Consider the following 21,282-nt stretch of genomic DNA (forward strand, 5'->3'; position numbering starts at 1 on the left):
CATCTCTCAACAGGAAATTATATCAGATAACTGGTGGTTCTTTGGGTGAAACAGCATACTGTAATTTACTGCGTTTGCAGGGGCTATTGAATTTCATAGAGAACATTTATTTTTTTATATGACTGCCGTCTAATTAAAAAATATATTCATGCAGTGGAAACAGAGACATATAAACCACACAAACGCATAAGAGCTTTGTGGTAATATATTGTGGGATTAATAACACACAGCAATAAACACAAACATCCTAGGCACGTATGGATAAAGAACATGACGCATGGAGAAGGAGCAGTGAGTGCCCAGAGAGCATTCTCTGTCTCTAGCCCTGAACAAGATAATGAACTATATAAACTGGATATTGTCTGAGGTTCAGCTCAGTCCCTCAAGTCTGTTGGCTCTTGAAAATAAGAGACACTTGTCGGGAGGCTTCACCATCCTTTACGATGCCGACGGAGAGAAATGGTATCTCTACATGAACTATAAACAGAATTTGTGATGAAGGGGAACCCAAGACGATTTGGGAACATGAAGGACGACTGGCGGTGGAGAGTGGATTTTAGCAGCCTTCCAAGTACAACCACTATTAGACCTCAACATGCCAAGAAACAGTCCCTTGGAAACAATCCCTTGGAAACAATCCCTCAGAAACAATCTCTTAGAAACAATCCCTTAGAAACAATCTCTTAGAAACAATCTCTTAGAAACAATCTCTTAGAAACAATCTCTTAGAAACAATCCCTTGGAACAGCTGTGAGATGTTTTGTGGTGTCTGAGATTGAGAGAGACCTTGGAGCATCAGTACTAATATGCTGCTGAAATCGTTTCCAAAATCAACAAATCAGATCCATTTTGGCAAATGAGCTCATTAACAGCAGGACACAAAGTATTTAACTCTAGCTAATGACAGACTGGTTTCTAATTGGCTGTTTGGAGCAGTGCAATTGAAAAACAGTTGGGCGTTCCAGGTTTGTAGTTACGTTGGTGGGTGGGGAGTGTTTAGCCTTATTTCACGACCCGCTCTTTGATACTTCTTTGATACTTCTTTGATACTTTAATACTTCTTTGATACCTTTATACTTCTTTAATATTTATTTGATACTTCTTTGATACTTCTTCAATACTTCTTTAATACTTATATAATACTTCATTGATCTTTGATAGTTCTTTAATACTTTGATAGTTATTTTATACTTCTTTAATACTTTGATAGTTCTTTTATACTTCTTTAATACTTTTATACTTATTTGATACTTTAATACTTCTTTGATACTTTAATACTTCTTTGATACTTCTTTAATACTTTTTAAATACTTCTTAGATACTTTTTTAATACTTCTTAGATACTTCTTAGATACTTATTTGATACATTAATACTTCTTTGATGCTTTGATGCTTCTTTGATACTTCTTTGATACATATTTGATACTTATTTAATACTTCTTTGATACTTTGATACTTATTTGAAACTTCTTTGATACTTCTTTGATACATTAATACTTCTTTGATACTTTGATACTTATTTGATACTTTGATACCTCTGATACTTTTATACTTCTTTAATACTTTGAGACTTCTTTGATACTTCTTTAATACTTTTTGATACTTTAATACTTTGATACTTCTTTGATACTTCTTTGATACTTATTTGAAAGCTCTTTGATACTTATTTAATACTTTGATACTTCTTAGATACTTTTTTAATACTTCTTTGATACTTCTTCAATACTTCTTTGATACTTTGATTCTTCTTTAATACTTCTTTGATATTTTAATACTTATTTGATACTTTGATGCATCTTTGATACTTCGTAGATACTTTTTTGATACTTCTTTGATACATTAATACGTATTTGATACTTTGATGCTTCCTTGATACTTCTTTGATACTTCTTTAATACTATGATAGTTATTTGATACTTTTTTATATTTCTTTAATACTTTGATACTTCTTTGATCCTTCTTTGATAGTTATTTGATACTTTTTTATATTTCTTTAATACTTTGATACTTCTTTGATACTTATTTCATACTTCTTTCATACTTTAATACTTCTTTGATACTTCTTGATACTTTTTTATATTTCTTTAATACTTTGATACTTCTTTGATACTTATTTCATACTTCTTTAATACTTTGATTCTTCTTAGATACTTCCTTAATACTTCTTTGATAGTTCTTTGATACTTCAATATTTCTTTGATACTTTGATAGTTCTTTAATAGTTCTTTAACACTTCTTTAATACTTCTTTGATACTTTTATACTTCTTTGATTATTTTTTAAATATTTTAATACTTATATGATACTTTGATACTTTTTTGATATTTATTTGATTCTTTTATACTTCTTTAATACTTGATACTTCTTTGATACTTCTTTGATACATTAATGCCAATTCCAAGAGGCCGTAGCAGTCACACGTCTTTGTCCTCGTCTTGTCCCATGTGGTTAGCTGACCACCCTCTGCCCCCAGCTGTGCCCTGGACACCATATGTAAATTGATTGCCCCCCATCTATCTTCAGAGCTCGTGATGCTAGGTGACTTAAACTGGGACATGCTTAACACCCCGGCCATCCTACAATCTAAGCTTGATGCCCTCAATCTCACACAAATTATCAATGAACCTACCAGGTACAACCCCAAATCTGTAAACACGGGCCCCCTCATAGATATCATATTGCCCTCCAAACTTGCCCTCCAAATACACCTCTGCTGTCTTCAACCAAGATCTCATCGATCACTGCCTCATTGCCTGCATCCGTAATGGGTCTGCGGTCAAACGACCACCCCTCATCACTGTCAAATGCTCCCTAAAACACGTCAGCAAGCAGGGCTTTCTAATTGACCTGGCCCGGGTATCCTGGAAGGATATTGACCTCATCCCGTCAGTAGAGGATGCCTGGTTATTCTTTAAAGGTGCCTTCCTCACCATCTTAAAAAAAGCATGCCCCATTCAAAAAATGTAGAACCATGAACAGATATAGCCCTTGTTTCACTCCAGACCTGACTGCCCTTGACCAGCACAAAAACATCCTGTGGTGTACTGCATTAGCATCAAATAGCCCCCGTGATATGCAACTTTTCAGGGAAGTTAGGAACCAATATACACAAGCAGTTAGGAAAGCTAAGGCTAGCTTTTTCAAACAGTAATTTGCATCCTGTAGCACAAACTCAAAAATGTTCTGGGACACTGTAAAGTCCATGGAGAATGAGAGCACCTCCTCCCAGCTGCCCACTGCACTAAGGCTAGGAAACATTGTCACCACCGATAAATCCCCGATAATTGAGAATTTCAAAAAACATTTTTATACGGCTGGCCATGCTTTCCACCTGTCTACCCCTCCCCCGATCAACTGCCCTGCACCCCCCACAGCAACTCGCCCAAGCCTCCTCCATTTCTCCTTCACCCAAATCCAGATAGCTGATGTTCTGAAAGAGCTGCAAAATCTGGACCCCTACAACTCAGCTGGGCTAGACAATCTGGACCCTCTCTTTCTAAAATTATCTGCCGAAATTGTTGCAACCCCTATTACTAGCCTGTTCAACCTCTCTTTCGTATCGTCTGAGATCCCCAAAGATTGGAAAGCTGCCGTGGTCATCCCCCTCTTCAAAGGGGGAGACACTCTAGACCAAAACTGCTACAGACCTATATCTTTCCTACCCTGCCTTTCTAAGGTCTTCGAAAGCCATGTTAACAAACAGATCACCGACCATTTCGAATCCCACCGTACCTTCTCCGCTATGCAATCTGGCTTCCGAGCTGGTCAAGGGTGCACCTCAGCCACGCTCAGCCTTCCCTGTAGCTCAGTTGGTAGAGCATGGTGTTTGCAACGCCAGGGTTGTGGGTTCGATTCCCACGGGGGGCCAGCACAGAAAAAAAAATGTATGAAATGTATGCATTCACTACTGTAAGTCGCTCTGGATAAGAGCGTCTGCTAAATGACTAAAATGTAAGGTCCTAAATGATATCATAACTGCCATCGATAAGAGACAATACTGTGCAGCTGTATTCATCGACCTGCCCAAGGCTTTCGACTCTGTCATTCACCACATTCTTATCGGCAGACTCAACAGCCTTGGTTTCTCAAATCACTGCCTCGCCTGGTTCACCAACTACTTCTCTGACAGAGTTCAGTGTGTCAAATCGGAGGGCCTGTTGTCCAGACCTCTGGCAGTCTCTATGGGGGCGCCACAGGGTTCAATTCTCGCACAGACTCTCTTCTCTGTATATATCAATGATGTCGCTCTTGCTGCTGGGGATTCTTTGATCCACCGCTACGCAGACGACACCATTCTGTATACTTCTGGCCCCTCTTTGGACACTGTGTTAACTAACCTCCAGACGAGCTTCAACGCCATACAACACTCCTTCCGTGGCCTCCAACTGCTCTTAAATACAAGTAAAACTAAATGCATGCTCTTCAACCGATCGCTGCCTGCACCTGCTCGCCCGTCCAGCATCACTACTGTGGACGGTTCTGACTTAGAATATGTGGACAACTACAAATACCTAGATGTCTGGTTAGACTGTAAACTCTCCTTCCAGACGCACATTAAGCATCTCCAATCCAAAATTAAATCTAGAATCGGCTTCCTATTGTGCAAAAAAGCATCCTTCACTCATGCTGCCAAACATACCCTCGTAAAACTGACCATCCTACCAATCCTCGACTTCGGCGATGTAATTTACAAAATAGCCTCCAACACTCTACTCAACAAATTGGATGCAGTCTATCACAGTGCCATCCGTTTTGTCACCAAAGCCCCATATACTACCCACCACTGCGATCTGTACGCTCTCGTTGGCTGGCCCTCACTTCATTCTCGTTGCCAAACCCACTGGCTCCAGGTCATCTACAAGTCTCTGCTAGGTAAACCCCCACCTTATCTCAGTTCACTGGTCACCATAGCAGCACCCACCCGCTGCACGCGCTCAAGCAGGTATATTTCACTGGTCACCCCCAAAGCCAACTCCTGCTTTGGCTGCCTTTCCTTCCAGTTCTCTGCTGCCAATGACTGGAACGAACTGCAAACATCACTGAAGCTGGAGACTCTTATCTCCCTCACTAACTTCAAGCACCAGCTGTCAGAGCAGCTCACAGATCATTGCACATGTACATAGCCCATCTGTAAATAGCCCATTCAACTACCTCATCACCATACTGTATTTATTTATTTATGTTGCTCCTTTGCACCCCAGTATCTCTACTTGCACATTAATCTTCTGCACATCTATCACTCCAGTGTTTAATTGCTATATCGTAATTACCTTGCCACTATGGCCTATTTTATTGCCTTACCTCCCTTATTTTACCTCATTTGCACACACTGTAGATTTTTCTACTGTATTATTGACTGTATGTTTGTTTATTCCATGTGTGACTCTGTGTTGTTGTATGTGTCGAACTGCTTTGCTTTATCTTGGCCAGGTCACAGTTGTAAATGAGAACTTGTTCTCAACTAGCCTACCTGGTTAAATAAAGGTGAAATGAAAAAAATAAAATAATAATACTTCTGTGATACTTTGATACTTCTTTAATACTTTGATACTTATTTGATACTTCTTTGATAATTTGTTGATATTTCTTAAATACTTTGATACTTTTTTGATACTTCTTTGATACTTTAATACTTCGTTGGTACTTCTTTGAAACTTCTTTGATACTTTAATACTTCTTTGGTACTTCTTTGATACTTCTTTGATACTTTAATACTTCTTTGGTACTTCTTTGATACTTCTTTGACAATTTGATACATCTTTGATACTTCTTAAATACTTCTTTGAAACTTCTTTAATACTTATTTTATACTTCTTTGATACTCCTTTAATACATTGATACTTTTTGATACTTCTTTAATACTTCTTTGATACTTCTTTGTACCTTTAGTAAGACCAGGTACAATAGACTTGTGAGTAATGCTTATAAGCTTTGCCATAGCCACAGATACATTTCCTGTGTCATAATGAAATATTTCGTAGCAAACTTTATTACAGCTACTGAAGGCTATTTTTAGATCAGAAATCCCCACTTACCATAGACTCAGGGCAGTAGCTTGGTAATCGCTGTAGTAGGTGCTTCAAACGGGATTCGCTTTTAATGGTGGCGAGCTGGAAACAGAAAGCAGTGTGTAATATCGTATTCAAAACATGTTTTCACCAAGAAAAAGCTCCAAACATTTGTTGTGAAACCTCTGTAAACAGGTTTTGTATCATTAAATGGTCATTATCAATCTTGAGTTCATTTAACAACACTATAGTATCTTCCCCAAATGGCAAAAGGGGTTCACACTTGGCTCTCTAGGCCGTGTGACACTGCTACATAAAACAAACTGGGCAGGGCCAATGACAGCTGACGACTGCAGCGTTATCAACATAGGGTGAAGAGCTGTTCGTTGACTCTCACAAGGCCTGGGAGAATCCTGCGCCTGCCAACACTTTCTGGCTTAGTGCACGGTCATGAAATTAGCTCTGGGAGATTTATAACCACTTAGTAAGAGCTTTCTAAAAGACTACACAAATGATGGGAGCTGGGAGTTGATGTTGTTTTTGGTTGGTCTCCTTCACTCCTTCGTTGTTTTGCTTCATAAATAGGTCCACCGTTTGGAATCTTTGTGAGAAATTGTACACTTTAACTTGAGGTTATAACGTAACATCTTGAATAATTTGTAGTAGAGTGCAGTAGTAGTAGAGCACAGTAGAGTATTTCTACACTAAAGCGGAGTTCAGGCCCAACTGTTTAACCAGATCTTCCCTATGACTGTGATTCATCCCCACCACCAGGCGTCTGCAATTGTTTGATTCTAGTCAGGGTGATGAAGCTGGCTTATTCTGCTTTCTGTTCATGCATTCTCACCATTCATCATCATTACTCCATGTTCTATCTAGGTAGCACATTCTTATTTGTGAGGTGAAATAAATTGAGGTTTACGCTGGGGATTGACGGACAGTAATTTCATACAGTCGCAACGTTCAAAAACAAAAGCAGATGTCGAGCGGTGATTTCTTGGCCGTTAATCAAAGAAATCTCCAGAACACTACAAAGGCAAGGCTATGAAAATGCACAATCTACTCAGGCCATTTCTAAAACATTTTCCTCTCTTTCGCTCCGTCTTTGAAGGATAAATAAATGTCCTTTCAGAGGCTGAAGGCCTCCCCTCATCAAAGAGGTAGCCGACCCTCCATTAAGAAAAAGAAGGGAGTTTACACGGAGCCCTGTGGCACACCCCTGAAAAAAACCTTTCTCTGCAGAAACATAACAGCTTGGCACAACGCTAACAAGACGGCCATTGTCTCTCTGTCCTCTTCCCGCTTCTTTCTCTCTCTCTCTCTCTCTCTGTGACTCTCTTGCTTTCTCTCCCATCTATCTGTAATGTGTTACTCTCGCTCTCCCCCATCCCTCTCTCTCTCTCTCTCTCTACCTCTCTCTCCCTCCCTCCACATCTCTCTCTCCCCTCCCTCCACATCTCTCTCTCCCCTCCCTCCACATCTCTCTCCCCTCCCTCCACATCTCTCTCCCCTCCCTCCACATCTCCCTCCCTCCCTCCCTCCCTCCACCCCTCCCTCCCTCCCTCCCTCCCTCCCTCCCTCCCTCCCTCTCAGTAGCAGGTGCAGTGCTGGGGACAGGGCAACCAATACAGCATAAATGAGTCTCTCTCTCTCTCTCTCTCTTTAAAGGGGAGGGGAGAGTGGTGCTGGTGGTACTCCCTCAATAACAACCCACTGAAGGTAATGATCCATGTGCTCTGCCTTAGCCGAATCATTCACTAATGATAAATAACAATAAGATGCAGAGATAGACAGAGAGAGAGATGGAGAGATAGACAGAGAGAGAGATGGGGAGAGAGAGAGAGAGAGAGAGAGAGAGAGAGAGAGAGAGATTTTTCACTTTTGTATATTATCTACTTCACTTGCTTTGGCAATGTTAACATATGTTTCCCATGCCAATAAAGCCCCTTGAATTGAATTGAGAGGGGGGGGGGGGGCATCAGAGAGACCCTTTAACTGCTCTTAGCTCAAATGGGAGACAGGGATAACTGTTATACAAGCTCTCATTGCTACAATTCGAAGGACAGAAAACCCCATTTCATTTCAGCGCTTTTCATTAAATAGTCTATCCAGCTACAAATAATACTGAGACCATTGTTCTGGGGCTCTTTCACTCTTGTGTTCTACTTCATGCCCTGTGTGTGTGTGTGTGTGTGTGTGTGTGTGTGTGTGTGTGTGTGTGTGTGTGTGTGTGTGTGTGTGTGTGTGTGTGTGTGTGTGTGTGTGTTCAGTCTGTGGCCTCCCTTACCTGATCGCATGCTTCCCGACATGGTGATAGCTCCTCAGCATGGTGGCAGCAGGAGGAATCTGTGGAGGAAAAACACAAACAGACAGAGAGAGAGAGAGAGGGGGGGTACAGAGAGCAAGAGAGAGAGAGAGAGAGAGAGAGACAGAGAGAGGGGGGGAGAGAGAGAGAGAGGGGGGGAGAGAGACAGAGAGAGGGGGGGAGAGAGAGAGAGAGGGGGGGAGAGAGACAGAGAGAGGGGGGGAGGAGAGAGAGAGAGGGGGGAGAGGAGAGACGGAGAGGAGAGACAGAGAGGGAGAGAGAGAGAGAGAGAGAGAGAGAGAGAGAGACCAGGAGAGAGGGGGGGGAGAGGGGAGAGGGAGGAGAGAGAGAGAGAGGGAGAGAGGGAGAAGGGAGAGAGGGAGGGGAGGGGGGAGAGAGAGAGAGGAGAGAGGGGGAGGAGAGGAGAGAGAGAGAGAGAAGAGAGGGAGGGGGAGGAGAGAGAGGGGGGGAGAGAGAGAGAGAGGGGGGAGGAGGAGAGAGAGAGAGGGGGGGAGAGAGAGAGAGAGGGGAGAGAGAGAGAGAGGGGGGAGAGAGAGAGAGGGGGAGGAGAGACAGAGAGGAGAGGAGAGAGGGGAGACAGAGAGAGGGGGGGAGAGAGAGAGAGAGGGGGAGAGACAGAGAGAGGGGGGGAGAGAGAGAGAGGGGGGGTGAGAGACAGAGAGAGGGGGGGAGAGAGAGAGAGAGGGGGAGAGAGAGACAGAGAGAGAGAGAGAGAGAGAGAGAGGAGAGAGAGAGAGAGAGGAGTAAAAGGCGCTGCATGGTCAAACTGACGTCTGCATTGGCCGTGCAGCATTTACGGTGACATGGCCTCTACAGAAATCAGGACATTCATACTTCTTGCGCTTCGCAGAGGTGTTGTGAAGGAAGTTGTCATAGAAGTAAGTTTGTGTTTATACAGGACCTCCCACCCTCACCTACGTCAATCAATCATGTCAATGTGGAGCTATACAAAGCCCTCTGCATTGTTGCAAAATTGTGGTACGGAGCTCGATTTGGCCTCTGCATGCCTCCGGAAGCTCTGCAATTGCGTCACACCCTCCATACGGCGCCTCGGACCACATTTTCAGATCAAGCATTAATTGGCTTTTAATCTTTGCTTTATGATAAAAACATCCTAAAGAGTGATGCTATACATCGTTTGACATGTTTCTACGAACGTAAATATAACTTTTTTGACTGTTCGTTGTGACATTTTGCGCGCGCTTCCTGCATTTGGAGTAGTGGACTAAACGTGTGAACAAAAAGGAGGTATTTGGACATAAATGATGGACTTTATCGAACAAAACAAACATTTATTGTGGAACTGGGATTCCTGGGAGTGCATTCTGATGAAGATCATCAAAGGTAAGTGAATATTTATAATGTAACTTTTGTCATTTCTGTTGACTCCAAAATGGCTTGTTTTGATATCTGAGCGCTGTACTCAGATTATTGCAAAATTTGCTTTCGACGTAAAGCTTTTTTGAAATCTGACACAGCGGTTGCATTAAGGAGAAGTGTATCTATAATTCTTTGAATAACTTTTGAATATTTTATCAACGTTTATGATGAGTATTTCTGTAAATTGATGTGCTCATTCACCGGAAGTTTTGGGAGGCAAAACATTTCTGAACATTACACGCCAATGTAAAATGTTTTTTTTTTATATAAATATGAACTTTATCGAGCAAGACATACATGTATTGTGTAACATGAAGTCCTATGAGTGCCATCTGATGAAGATCATCAAAGGTTAGTGATTCATTTTAGCTGTATTTATGGTATTTGTGACGCCTCTCCTTGCTTGGAAAATGGCTGTGTGGTTTTTCTTGTCTCGGCGCTGTCTTAACATAATCTAATGTTATGCTTTTGCCGTAAAGCCTTTTTGAAATCGGACAATGTGGTTGGATTAACGAGAAGTGCATCTTTAAAATGGGATATAATAGTTGTATGTTTGAGAAATTTGAATGAGATTTTTGTTGTTTTGAATTTGCTGCCCTGCTATTTCACTGGCTGTTGAATAGTGTGTCCTGCGGGTGGGACGCTAGCGTCCCACATACCCCAGAGAGGTTAACAAGCATGGCTACCACAGCATTCTGAAGCGATATGCCATCCCATCTGGTATGCCATCCCATAAATATGCCATCGATATGCCATCCCATAAACTTGTTCAGTTTATGTCTCAGTTGTTGAATCTTATGTTCATACAAATATTTACACATGTTAAGTTTGCTGAAAATAAACGCAGTTGACAGTGAGAGGACATTTCTTTTTTTGCTGAGTTTATAAGGTCCTACAGTTGACAGTGCAAGTCAGAGCAAAAACCAAGCCATGAGGTCGAAGGAATTGCCTGTAGCGCTCCGAGACAGGATTGTGTTGAGGCACAGATCTGTGGAAGGGTACCAAAAAAATGTCTGTAGCATCGAAGGTCCCCAAGAACACTGTGGCCCCCATCATTCTGAAATGGAAGAAGTTTTCAACCACCAAGACTTTTCCTAGAGCTGGCCGCCCGGTCAATCTGAGCAATCGGGGGAGAATGGTCATACTGACAGAGCTCCAGAGTTCTTCTGTGGAGATGGGAGAACCTTCCAGAAGAACAACCATCTCTGCAGCACTCCACCAATCAGGCCTTTATGGTAGAGTGGCCAGACAGAAGCCACTCCTCAGTAAAAGGCACATGACAGCCCGCTTGGAGTTTGCCAAAAGGCACTTAAGGACTCTCAGACCATGAGAAACAAGATTCTCTGGTCTAATAAAACCAAGATTGAACTCTTTTGCCTGAATGCCAAGCGTCACATCTGGAGGAAACTAGGCACCATCCCTACGTTGAAGCATGGTGGTGGCAGCATCATTCTGTGGGGATGTTTTTCAGTGGCAGGGACTGGGAGACTAGTTAGGATTGAGGCAAGGATGAAGTACAGATAGATCCTTGATGAAAACCTGCTCCAGAGTGCTCAGGACCTGACTGGGGCGAAGATTCACCTTCCAACAGGACAATGACCCTAAGCACACAGCCAAGACAACACAGGAGTGGCTTTTTAATCAAGTTTAGAATAAGGCTGTAACAAAATGTGGAAAAAGTCAAGGGATCTGAATACTTTCTGAATGCACTGTACATCTATCTTAAGCCATCCCTTTAAAACACAGTGTACCTTTTTAGTTCGAATTTTGTCAACAGACACACTAGAATATGGAGAGACTGGGTTCCGAATATTAGGGATCAATGAAATAAATCCATCCAAATATATGCATATTCATCTCTGTTTCAGCACCAATTGGTAGATTTAAAAATACTCTGATCTTGTAGATTATTTAGGGTTCGGAAAAGTATTTATGACTGAAAAAAAAACAGGTTTGGAGAGCATTTACGCACGAAAGAAAAATAAAACGGTCATTTGATTCATGTGTTGTGTTTGCACTCTGCTCCATAACGATTGAATTATCCTTTCTTCTTTATTATCAACTGGTACTAATGATCCTCAGCAACAACTACACGGCCGTGATGGTGTTTACAGAGGAAGCAAAATGAAGGTTAACGAAACAATGTAATTAAATGGAATGATAATGTAGGCTATACCAACTGAAGGGAACCAACAGTAAACTGGCAATTACATATGTGTGGTTATTAGGCCTACTGACCGTCTATACTGATAGTGGATAATATTTAAGTCATAATGCCCGAGAAGCCGGTGTTTGCAGGATATATTGGCACGGATGTTGTTAGGCCCGAGACAAAGTCGAGGGCAGGCAAACCTGCCGATATATCCTCCAAACACCAGCTTCGAGGACATTATCACTTTTATACAACGGGTTACCAACATATTCAAATAATGAATGGCATATTTTCATTAAAAATGTTATTTTGATTCATTTATTCATACTATTTCATCCTTCCACAAGATATAGTCCCGACACAAATCTAGGGTTGCTACCCAAGCCGGCTGGTCGGTCATTCTATCGATTCGGATGCCAGAGACGCTAGGCAGTCGTTCAGTCTATTTGTTCTGTATCTATGGACACGCCCCAGTTATTCGTTCTAAATGTTCCATTGCCATACTGGCTGGCAACGTTGTTATTCCTTACAGTCACGTCAAACAGTGCAGCCTGAATAACAGCAAAGTAGCTGCATTTGCATTTGTTTAAGCTGTTTACTAGTGACATTTATTTGGATGTAGCAATGAGCTAATGACACTCAATTTCGCATGGCATAGAAAATGTGCTCTCTCGTCAGGACACTGTTATTCAGAGGAGCTAGCCAACAACACAGCTAACACAATCACTTCAAACTGAAGCTGGAAAGACTGCTAACTAGCTGCACTTCATTTCATTTTACCGTTTTTCAATTGACATTTCTTTGTATATATCCATAAAAATGATGCCAGCTGAGAAACGCTGTCTTACGTGTCTGTCTCGTCCCGACTCGCGACACGTTCATTACTATGAGACAGCTGGAGATCGAATTTGAATATCGAAACAATGTTGAAAATGTCGGAGAGACAGACAGAAAGGTTTAAACAAATCTCCACTGTTGAAAACTAAATGTTAGTCTAAAAGAAATGTGAGATAATGTCTACATGCTTTTTAAAATGGCGATCAAGTTTATAAATAGCCTTGCTGGGCTGATGAGACAGTGGATTGCGCAGTCAGATGGAACAGAGTAAATAGGCATTTTAACATCATAGATTTAGCCAGTGGTAACTTGTGGAATAGACACCAGCTGGAATGCGGTTTTAACCAATCAGCATTCAGGATTAGACCCACCCGTTGTATAAGATAGAAATAGGAAACACAGAAAGTTTGTAGCCTATAATTAAGACATTTGAGAGTACCCAAACCTGCAAGTTAAAATGCCGTATTATTTAAATTCTGCATAATGGCACAGCATTTCATGAACTTCACTGCTTCAGTTTGTTGCCATATGACTGGTTTCACATTTTTCTCCAGTGATTATAAGGTAAAATATAACTAAAACAAGTGTCATTTTTACATTTACAATCCCCTTATCCAAACGGATTACTCATTTACCTAGTTCTCATCAATAGCTCTTATCAAGTTGTAAATTACAGTGCATGGAGAATGGAGAACGGAGAACGGTGAATGGAGAATGGAGAATGGTGAATGGAGAATGGAGAACGGTGAATGGAGAATGGAGAATGGTGAATGGAGAATGGAGAATGGAGAATGGTGAACGGTGAACGGAGAATGGTGAATGGTGCATGGAGAATGGTGAATGTAGAATGTAGAATGGTGAATGGAGAATGGTGAATGGAGAATGGAGAATGGAGAATGGTGCATGGAGAATACATTTGCCATAATAACTAAAATCATGTTTTCACTTTGTCATTATGGGGTATTGTGTGTAGATGGGTGACCAAAAACATAACAGAAAGCCTAGTGCGTTATGCCTGCATGTTAGTTTGTAAGAGAGAGTGTTTGTATATTTATTTGTGTGCCTATGTATGCGTGTGTGTGTGTGTGTGTGTGTGTATGTATGTGTGTGGGAGTGAGAGGGTGAGAGAGAGAGAGCGAGAGCGTGCGAGAGAGAGAGTGTCTATCTGCATCAGTGTTCTCTCTGCGTAGCCTACCACAAAACAATTGCCAGTCTCATTGTTGTTGTTCTGAGGTGAGAGAGCCTGTTTGACAGGCTACGCTAAACAAAAGCCGTTATCATGTTGCTACAATGGTTTCTATTGGCTTGTAACGTCACTATATTCATTAGGAGGCTATAAAGGCCTGGGAGTAAACACAAAGACCCAGCATGACACACACCAAAGAGGAAGACATGGCTCTTATGAGGGGCGCTTGGCGCCAAACCGCACCACAAACAAACCAGACCCAGGCCTGATTCATGTTGGTTTAAACTCACTAGACACTAAAAACAAATGGTTCTATATAGCACCAACAAGGGTTCCTCTATCGTTACAACCCTTTTTGGGGCCATATAGACTTCTTAAAAAATTCTAGAATGGTACTTCTAGAATTTCTCAATCAAAAAGGTTCTACAAATAACCTTATAAAGAACTATACAGGGTTATTGTTTTCTGGTTATCCATATTATATATCATTTTTCTTAATGTGTTAATTGACAAGTTGAAATCAGGTGCGCTAGCTCTGGAATGTCTGTGGGTCCCTAAGCCGAAAATTGAGAACCACTGATTTATAGTGATGGGAAACTGAGGCAATCTGAATGCTTAGGAGCTTTCACCAAATTGTGCTGAAAAACGGTTCATTACTCGGAGCTTCATTATCTTCTCACAATGCACATTAGTGACATCTGCTGGTCAATAAATAGCGGCGAGTGATTCTCAGATAGATTTTTCTGTTTTCATCAAAACTCTGTGGCGCAAAGGTAAGTCGCTGTCTTTAGTAGCCTATAATCATCATACATCATACTTGCCTTTTTTGCCTTCAAGTTTATTCTTTTTCACAATCTGAATCTATGGCATTATTTAAGATGCTTAAGACAGAAGCTTATACTATACTAAATAAAATACATTATTTGAGCAACAGGGCAGAAAGTGATTTCACATAAAAAATAGAAACAATTAAATAGTGTGTCTTCAACGCGATTTGACCTCATACCCTCACGTCCCGGAATGTTCCATAGTTCCATACTCCACCTGCTAAGCTAACAGTCAGGGGAAACTACATGTATAAAATCCCAACTATAGGTGATGCGTTGGGCCGACTGCAGACTGCACCAACCTCTGGGCGGACCGCACCCCCCTCTGGGCGGACCGCACCACCCTCTGGGAGGACCGCACCCCCCTCTGGGCGGACCGCATCCCCCTCTGGGCGGACCGCACCCCCCTCTGGGCGGACCGCACCCCCCTCTGGGCGGACCGCACCGCCCTCTGGGCGGACCGCACCGCCCTCAGGGCCGACCGCACCGCCCTCAGGGCGGACCGCACCGCCCTCAGGGCGGACCGCACCGCCCTCTGGGCGGACCGCACCGCCCTTAGGGTGGACCGCACCGCCCTCTGGGCGGACTGCACCACCATCTGGAGAGCCCTGCAGTTGCGGGCGGGGCAGTTGCCGTAACAGGCGGTGATACAGTATGACAGGATGCTCCCAAATCAAATCGAATCCAATTTTATTTGTCACATGCGCCGAATACAACAGTGAAATGCTTACTTACAAGCCCTTAACCAACAATGGTGTTTTAAGAAAATAGAGTTAAGAAAATATTTACTAAATAAAGTACTTTTTTTTTTACCATAAAATAAATAAATAATCAAAGTAACATAAAAAAATAACAATAATGAGGTTATATACAGGGGGTAACGGTACCAAGTCAATGTACGGAGGTACAGGTTAATCGAGGTCATTTGTACATGTAGGTAGGGGTAAATTGACTATGCATAAATAATAAACAGCAAGTAGCAGCAGTGTAAAAACAAAGGGGTGGGGGGTGTCCATGTAAATAGTCCGGGTGGCCATTTGATTAATTGTTCAGCAGTCTTATGGCTTGGAGGTAGAAGCTGGTAAGGAGCCTTTTGGACCTTGACTTGGCGCTCTGGTACCGCTTGCCGTGCGGTAGCAGAGAGAACAGTCTATGACTTGGGTGACTGGCAATTTTTTGACAATGGTGCATCTGTAAAAGTTTGTGAGGGTCTTATGGGGCAAACATGGGGCTGTTGCATCTTTTTCACCACACTGTCTGTGTGGATGGACCATTTCAGATAACCAGTGATGTGTAGTTTGAGGAACTTGAAGCTTTTCACCTTCTCCACTGTAGTCCCGTTGATGTGGATAGGGGCGTGCTCCTTCTGCTGAAGTCCAAAATCATCTCCTTTGTTTTGTTGATGTTGAGTGAGAGGTTATTTTCCTGGCACCACTCCGCCAGGGACCCTACCTTCTCCCTGTAGGCTGTCTCATCGCTGTTGGTAATCAGGCCTACCACTGTTGTGTTGTCCCGCAAATTTGATGATTGAGTTGGAGACGTGTGTGGCCACGCAGTCATCGGTGAATAGGAAGTACAGGAGGGGACTGAGTAAGTACCCTTGTGGGGACCCTGTGTTGAGGATCAGCGAAGTGGAGGTGTTGTTGCCTACCTTCACCACCTGGGGGCGGCCCATCAGAACGCATTCTTACGTAGGTATTCCTCTTGTCCAGATGGGATAGGGCAGTGTGCAGTGCGATGGCGATTGCATCGTCTGTGGATCTATTGGGGCGGTATGCAAATTGCAGTGGGTCTAGGGTGTCAGGTAAGGTGTAAGTGATATGATCGTTAACTAGCCTCTCAAAGCACTTCATGATGACAGGGGTGAGTGCTACAGGGCAATAGTCATTTAGTTCAGTTACTGTAGCTTTCTTGGGTACAGGAACAATGATGGACATCTTGAAGCAAGTGGGTACAACAGACTGGGATAGGGAGAGATTGAATATGTCCATAAACACTCTATCCAGATGGTCTGTGCATGCTCTGAGGACGCGGCAAGTGAATTCGCCTGGGCCAGCAGACTTGCGAGGGTTAACACACTTAATTGTATTACTCACTTCGGCCACGGAGAACGAGAGCTCACAGTCCATGGGAGCTCACTGTGTTTTCCTCGAAGCAGGCAAAGAAAGTGTTTAGCTTGTCCGAGAGCAAGACGTCGGTGTCCGTGACATTGCTGGGTTTCCCTTTATAATCCGTGATTGCCTGGAGTCCGTGCCACATACGTCTTGTGTCTGAGCCGTTGAATTGCGACTCCATTTTGTGTCTTTCACTGACATTTTGCCTGTTTGTTTGCCTTACAGAGGGCATAATTGGACTGTTTGTATTCAACCATATTCCCAGTCACCTTGCTGTGGTTAAATGCAGTGGTTCATGAATATGAAATATATATATATATATATATATATATATATATATATATATAGAATGACAAAGTCTACGACATTCTCTGAGGTCCGTTACACATTAATGACCTATAATACACATCTGCTGTTTTAGTCATCAGTTAATCTGGCTATTCTCTATTCATTGATTTCATTTACTTTTCCCAGTAATTTGAAGGGTTTTCTGTATTGTTGTCTAATGTTGTCGGGGCATATTATTCTGTTTTAATGTTACTCCTGAATCACTATGATCAATATAATATAATATAATATAGTGCAGTAAAGTGGATTAGCGATGCAGTGGTCTTGGACAGAGATATTCTGTCATGAGAGGAAGAACTGTGACAAGGTCTCTGTCCATTTTATTTTATTTTTATTTCACCTTTATTTAACCAGATAGGCCAGTTGAGAACAAGTTCTCATTTACAACTGCGACCTGGACAAGATAAAGCAAAGCAGTTCGACACATACAACAACAACTCTCTAGCCACTCCCTTTTAGTGATTCAGAGTGCTAGGCGTCTCAAACACTCTCTCGCTCTCTCTCTCTCTCAATCTCCCTCTCTCTCAATCGATCTCCCTCTCTCTCTCTCCACCTCTCTCTCTGTGAGTCTTGTCATAGTGAACCCGGCAACATGTGCTAGCACTTTGAGCTAGCCCTGCTACCGTGCCCCTGTTTTCAGTGGAATAGTAATACTGCCACACACAACCCACATCAAAGGAATTCCCCTCTTTAAGGCCCTCCCCCCAAACTCTCTCTCTCTCTCTGTACACACACTTACCCCACCCCTATTTTAATGCCTCACTCCAAACGCTAACTTAACCAACCAGCCCCCCTTCGGCCCAGTCCCTCTTGACCCATCACACACAGGGGGAAGGCAGCCTCCCTGCCTCCCCGGGCACCTCCCGCCTTGCTCCTCAAACTACTTCACACGGAAGTTGTTTGCAGCAAAGGGAACAAACATATTTGCCCAGCTTCCCTCTCTTGCGTGAGTTACATGAAAAGGCAGCATTTGACGTCCAGAGATTTGGATAGATTTGGATAGATTTGAATAGATTTGGCTAGAGAAAGAGAAAGTAAGAGTGAGAGAGAGAGAGAGAGAGAGAGAGAGAGAGAGAGAGAGAGAGAGAGAGAGAGAGAGAGAGAGAGAGAGAGAACTGGCGGGAATTAAGGCAAAAAAAATTAAAAGGGTCGGCACTTAATAGCCCCTGCAAAGCTGATCAAACACGAATGAGAACCAGAAAAAGGGCGGGAGGGACGGTTTACGATATGGGGTCGTGGAACCCTGTGGCCCCGTGGCTTCCACACGGAGGGAGCAGCCACAACAGCCTCTGGATTCCATTCTGGCCAGACTGACGTCGTGTCGTGGTAAGGAAGAGCAGGCCTCTGCTCCCTGGCTCCGTGGGCTCCCTGGCTCCGTGTGTGTCTGTGACTGTGTCCTCCCCAGTCCAGGAGAGAAGTAAGGAGAGGAAAGAGAGGAAATAGACAGTGGAGGAGGGACCGCTCTGTTACCCATTTCCTGTCTCAACTTCCTGTCTCAACTGACACAGAGCCAGAGATGCTATTCCCAGAGAAGAGGACATGGGGGGTTCGTAAACATGTAAACATGGAAAACCTTTTTGGACAGAGGGAAGAGGTGATAAGAGAGAATGGAGGAGATTCTAGCAAGCTTCCAGAGGGAGAGGAGGGAGGCAGGATGCGCTGCATAGGGCAGGGCCGGTCATCCGCTGATCGCTAGCAGCCTAGAAGCACCCGCCACGAGGAAGGGGCCAAGCCTCAGCCGACCCGCTCAGAGCAGCCCTGCAGTAGTCTGCATTGTGGTGTCCGTCGGGCAGCACTACCCTTTCTTAACGAGCTGCCATTTTAATGACACAACTGGTTCGCCTGACCCCTTTGTGCTCCTTGCCCCGGAGAGAGAAACGCGAGACATTCAGACAAGGCCAAACAAATGACCCATTGCCAAGGACAGGCAGTTGATAAAAGCCATGGCAACGGCACTAGTTCTGCTCTGCTCCAGCATTGTTGTGCTTTCTCTTTTTTAGAGACCTTGTGACCTTTTGAGACCAGTTTCCACTGGGATGTTTCCATTGGGATGTTTCCATAGGGATGTTTCCACAGGGATGTTTCCATTGGGATGTTTCCATTGGGATGTTTCCATTGGGATGTTCCACAGGGATGTTTCCACAGGGATATTTCCACTGGGATGTTTCCATAGGGATGTTTCCATTGGGATGTTTCCACAGGGATGTTTCCATTGGGATGTTTCCATTGGGATGTTTCCTTTGGGATGTTTCCATTGGGATGTTTCCATAGGGATGTTTCCATTGGGATGTTTCCATTGGGATGTTTCCATTGGGATGTTTCCATAGGGATGTTTCCATTGGGATATTTCCATTGGGATGTTTCCTTTGGGATGTTTCCATTGGGATGTTTCCATTGGGATGTTTCCATAGGGATGTTTCCATTGGGATATTTCCATTGGGATGTTTCCATTGGGATGTTTCCATAGGGATGTTTCCATTGGGATATTTCCACAGGGATGTTTCCATTGGGATGTTTCCATTTGGATGTTTCCATTGGGATGTTTCCATAGGGATGTTTCCATTGGGATATTTCCATTGGGATGTTTCCATAGGGATGTTTCCTTTGGGATGTTTCCATTGGGATATTTCCATTGGGATGTTTCCATTGGGATGTTTCCACTGGGATGTTTCCATTGGGATGTTTCCATTGAGATGTTTCCTTTGGGATGTTTCCATTGGGATGTTTCCATTGGGATGTTTCCATTGAGATGTTTCCTTTGGGATGTTTCCATTGGGATGTTTCCATTGGGATGTTTCCATTGGGATGTTTCTATTGGGATATTTCCACTGGGATGTTTCCATAGGGATGTTTCCATTGGGATGTTTCCATTGGGATGTTTCCATAGGGATGTTTCCATTGGGATGTTTCCATAGGGATGTTTCCATTGGGATGTTTCCATAGGGATGTTTCCATTGGGATGTTTCCATTGGGATGTTTCCATAGGGATGTTTCCATTTGGATGTTTCCATTGGGATGTTTCCATAGGGATGAATGGGACAATTACAAATCCAAACTGGATGGTTTTCAAAGATAGATGGGAGGGGTTGAGGGTAGCTGAAGGGTGGGACTAAAAACAAATAAACACAAATAACAAAAGATAACTCATGTAAAATATACCGTGTCCGTAAAATGCATATAGTATGTATAAGCTGAACGTAGAAGCCTAAGAATTGTTCTCCATTATTTTACTTCAATTAGGGGAGGGGATTAGGGCAAAATAATAAAAAAGGAAAAAAATGTATTAAAAAAATATATTTGATATGGGCGATTGGAAATGATGCAGACAATTACATTGATAGAAGCCACAATCTATATGCAATATTAAAGCAGATCTACTATTATTATTGGTGTCCTTTAGTAGTGGTTTCTTTGCAGCAATTCGACCAAGAAGGCCTGATTCACACAGTCTCCTCTGAACAGTTGATGTTGAGATCTGTCTGTTACTTGAACTCTGTGAAGCATTTATTTGGGCTGCAATCTGAGGTGCAGTTAACTCTAATGAACTTATCCTCTGCAGCAGAGGTAACTCTGGGTCTTCCTTTCCTGTGGCGGTCCTCATGAGAGCCAGTTTCATCATAGCGCTCGATGGTTTTTACGACTGCACTTGAAGAAACTTTCAAAGTTTTTGAAATGTTCCGTATTTATTGACCTTCATGTCTTAAAGTAATGATGGACTGTCATTTCTCTTTGCTTATTTGAGCTGTTCTTGACATAATATGGACTTGGTCTTTTACCAAATAGGGCTATCTTCTGTATACCTTGTCACAACTGATTGGCTCAAATGCATTAAGAAGGAAAGAAATTTCACAAATTCAATTTTAAGAAGGCACATCTGTTAATTGAAATGCATTCAAGGTGACTACCTCATGAAGCTGGTTTAAAGAATGCCAAGAGTGTGCAAAGCTGTCATCAAGGCAAAGGGTGGCTACTTTTGTTTACTACATCAAATCAAATCAAATCAAAATGTATTTGTCACATGCGCCAAATACAACAGGTGTAGACCTTAGAGTAAAATGCTTACTTACAAGCCCTTAACCAACAATGCAGTTTTAAGAAAATACAA

General features: G+C 42.7%; 1 protein-coding gene across 1 annotated transcript in view; it reads right to left on the bottom strand.

Moving 5' to 3' along the window:
* Positions 1 to 21,282, bottom strand: part of LOC115149444 (reversion-inducing cysteine-rich protein with Kazal motifs) — a 114,812-nt gene that overhangs the window by 69,726 nt on the left and 23,804 nt on the right. The window contains exons 2-3 of the mRNA XM_029692307.1: positions 8,295 to 8,353; positions 6,035 to 6,109 (exon numbers count right to left, since the gene is read on the bottom strand). Coding sequence (XP_029548167.1) covers positions 6,035 to 6,109; positions 8,295 to 8,353 — 134 coding nt within the window. The remainder of the gene's footprint in view (positions 1 to 6,034; positions 6,110 to 8,294; positions 8,354 to 21,282) is intronic.

This window comes from Salmo trutta, chromosome 2 (assembly GCF_901001165.1).
Source record: "Salmo trutta chromosome 2, fSalTru1.1, whole genome shotgun sequence".
Taxonomy (NCBI): domain Eukaryota; kingdom Metazoa; phylum Chordata; class Actinopteri; order Salmoniformes; family Salmonidae; genus Salmo; species Salmo trutta.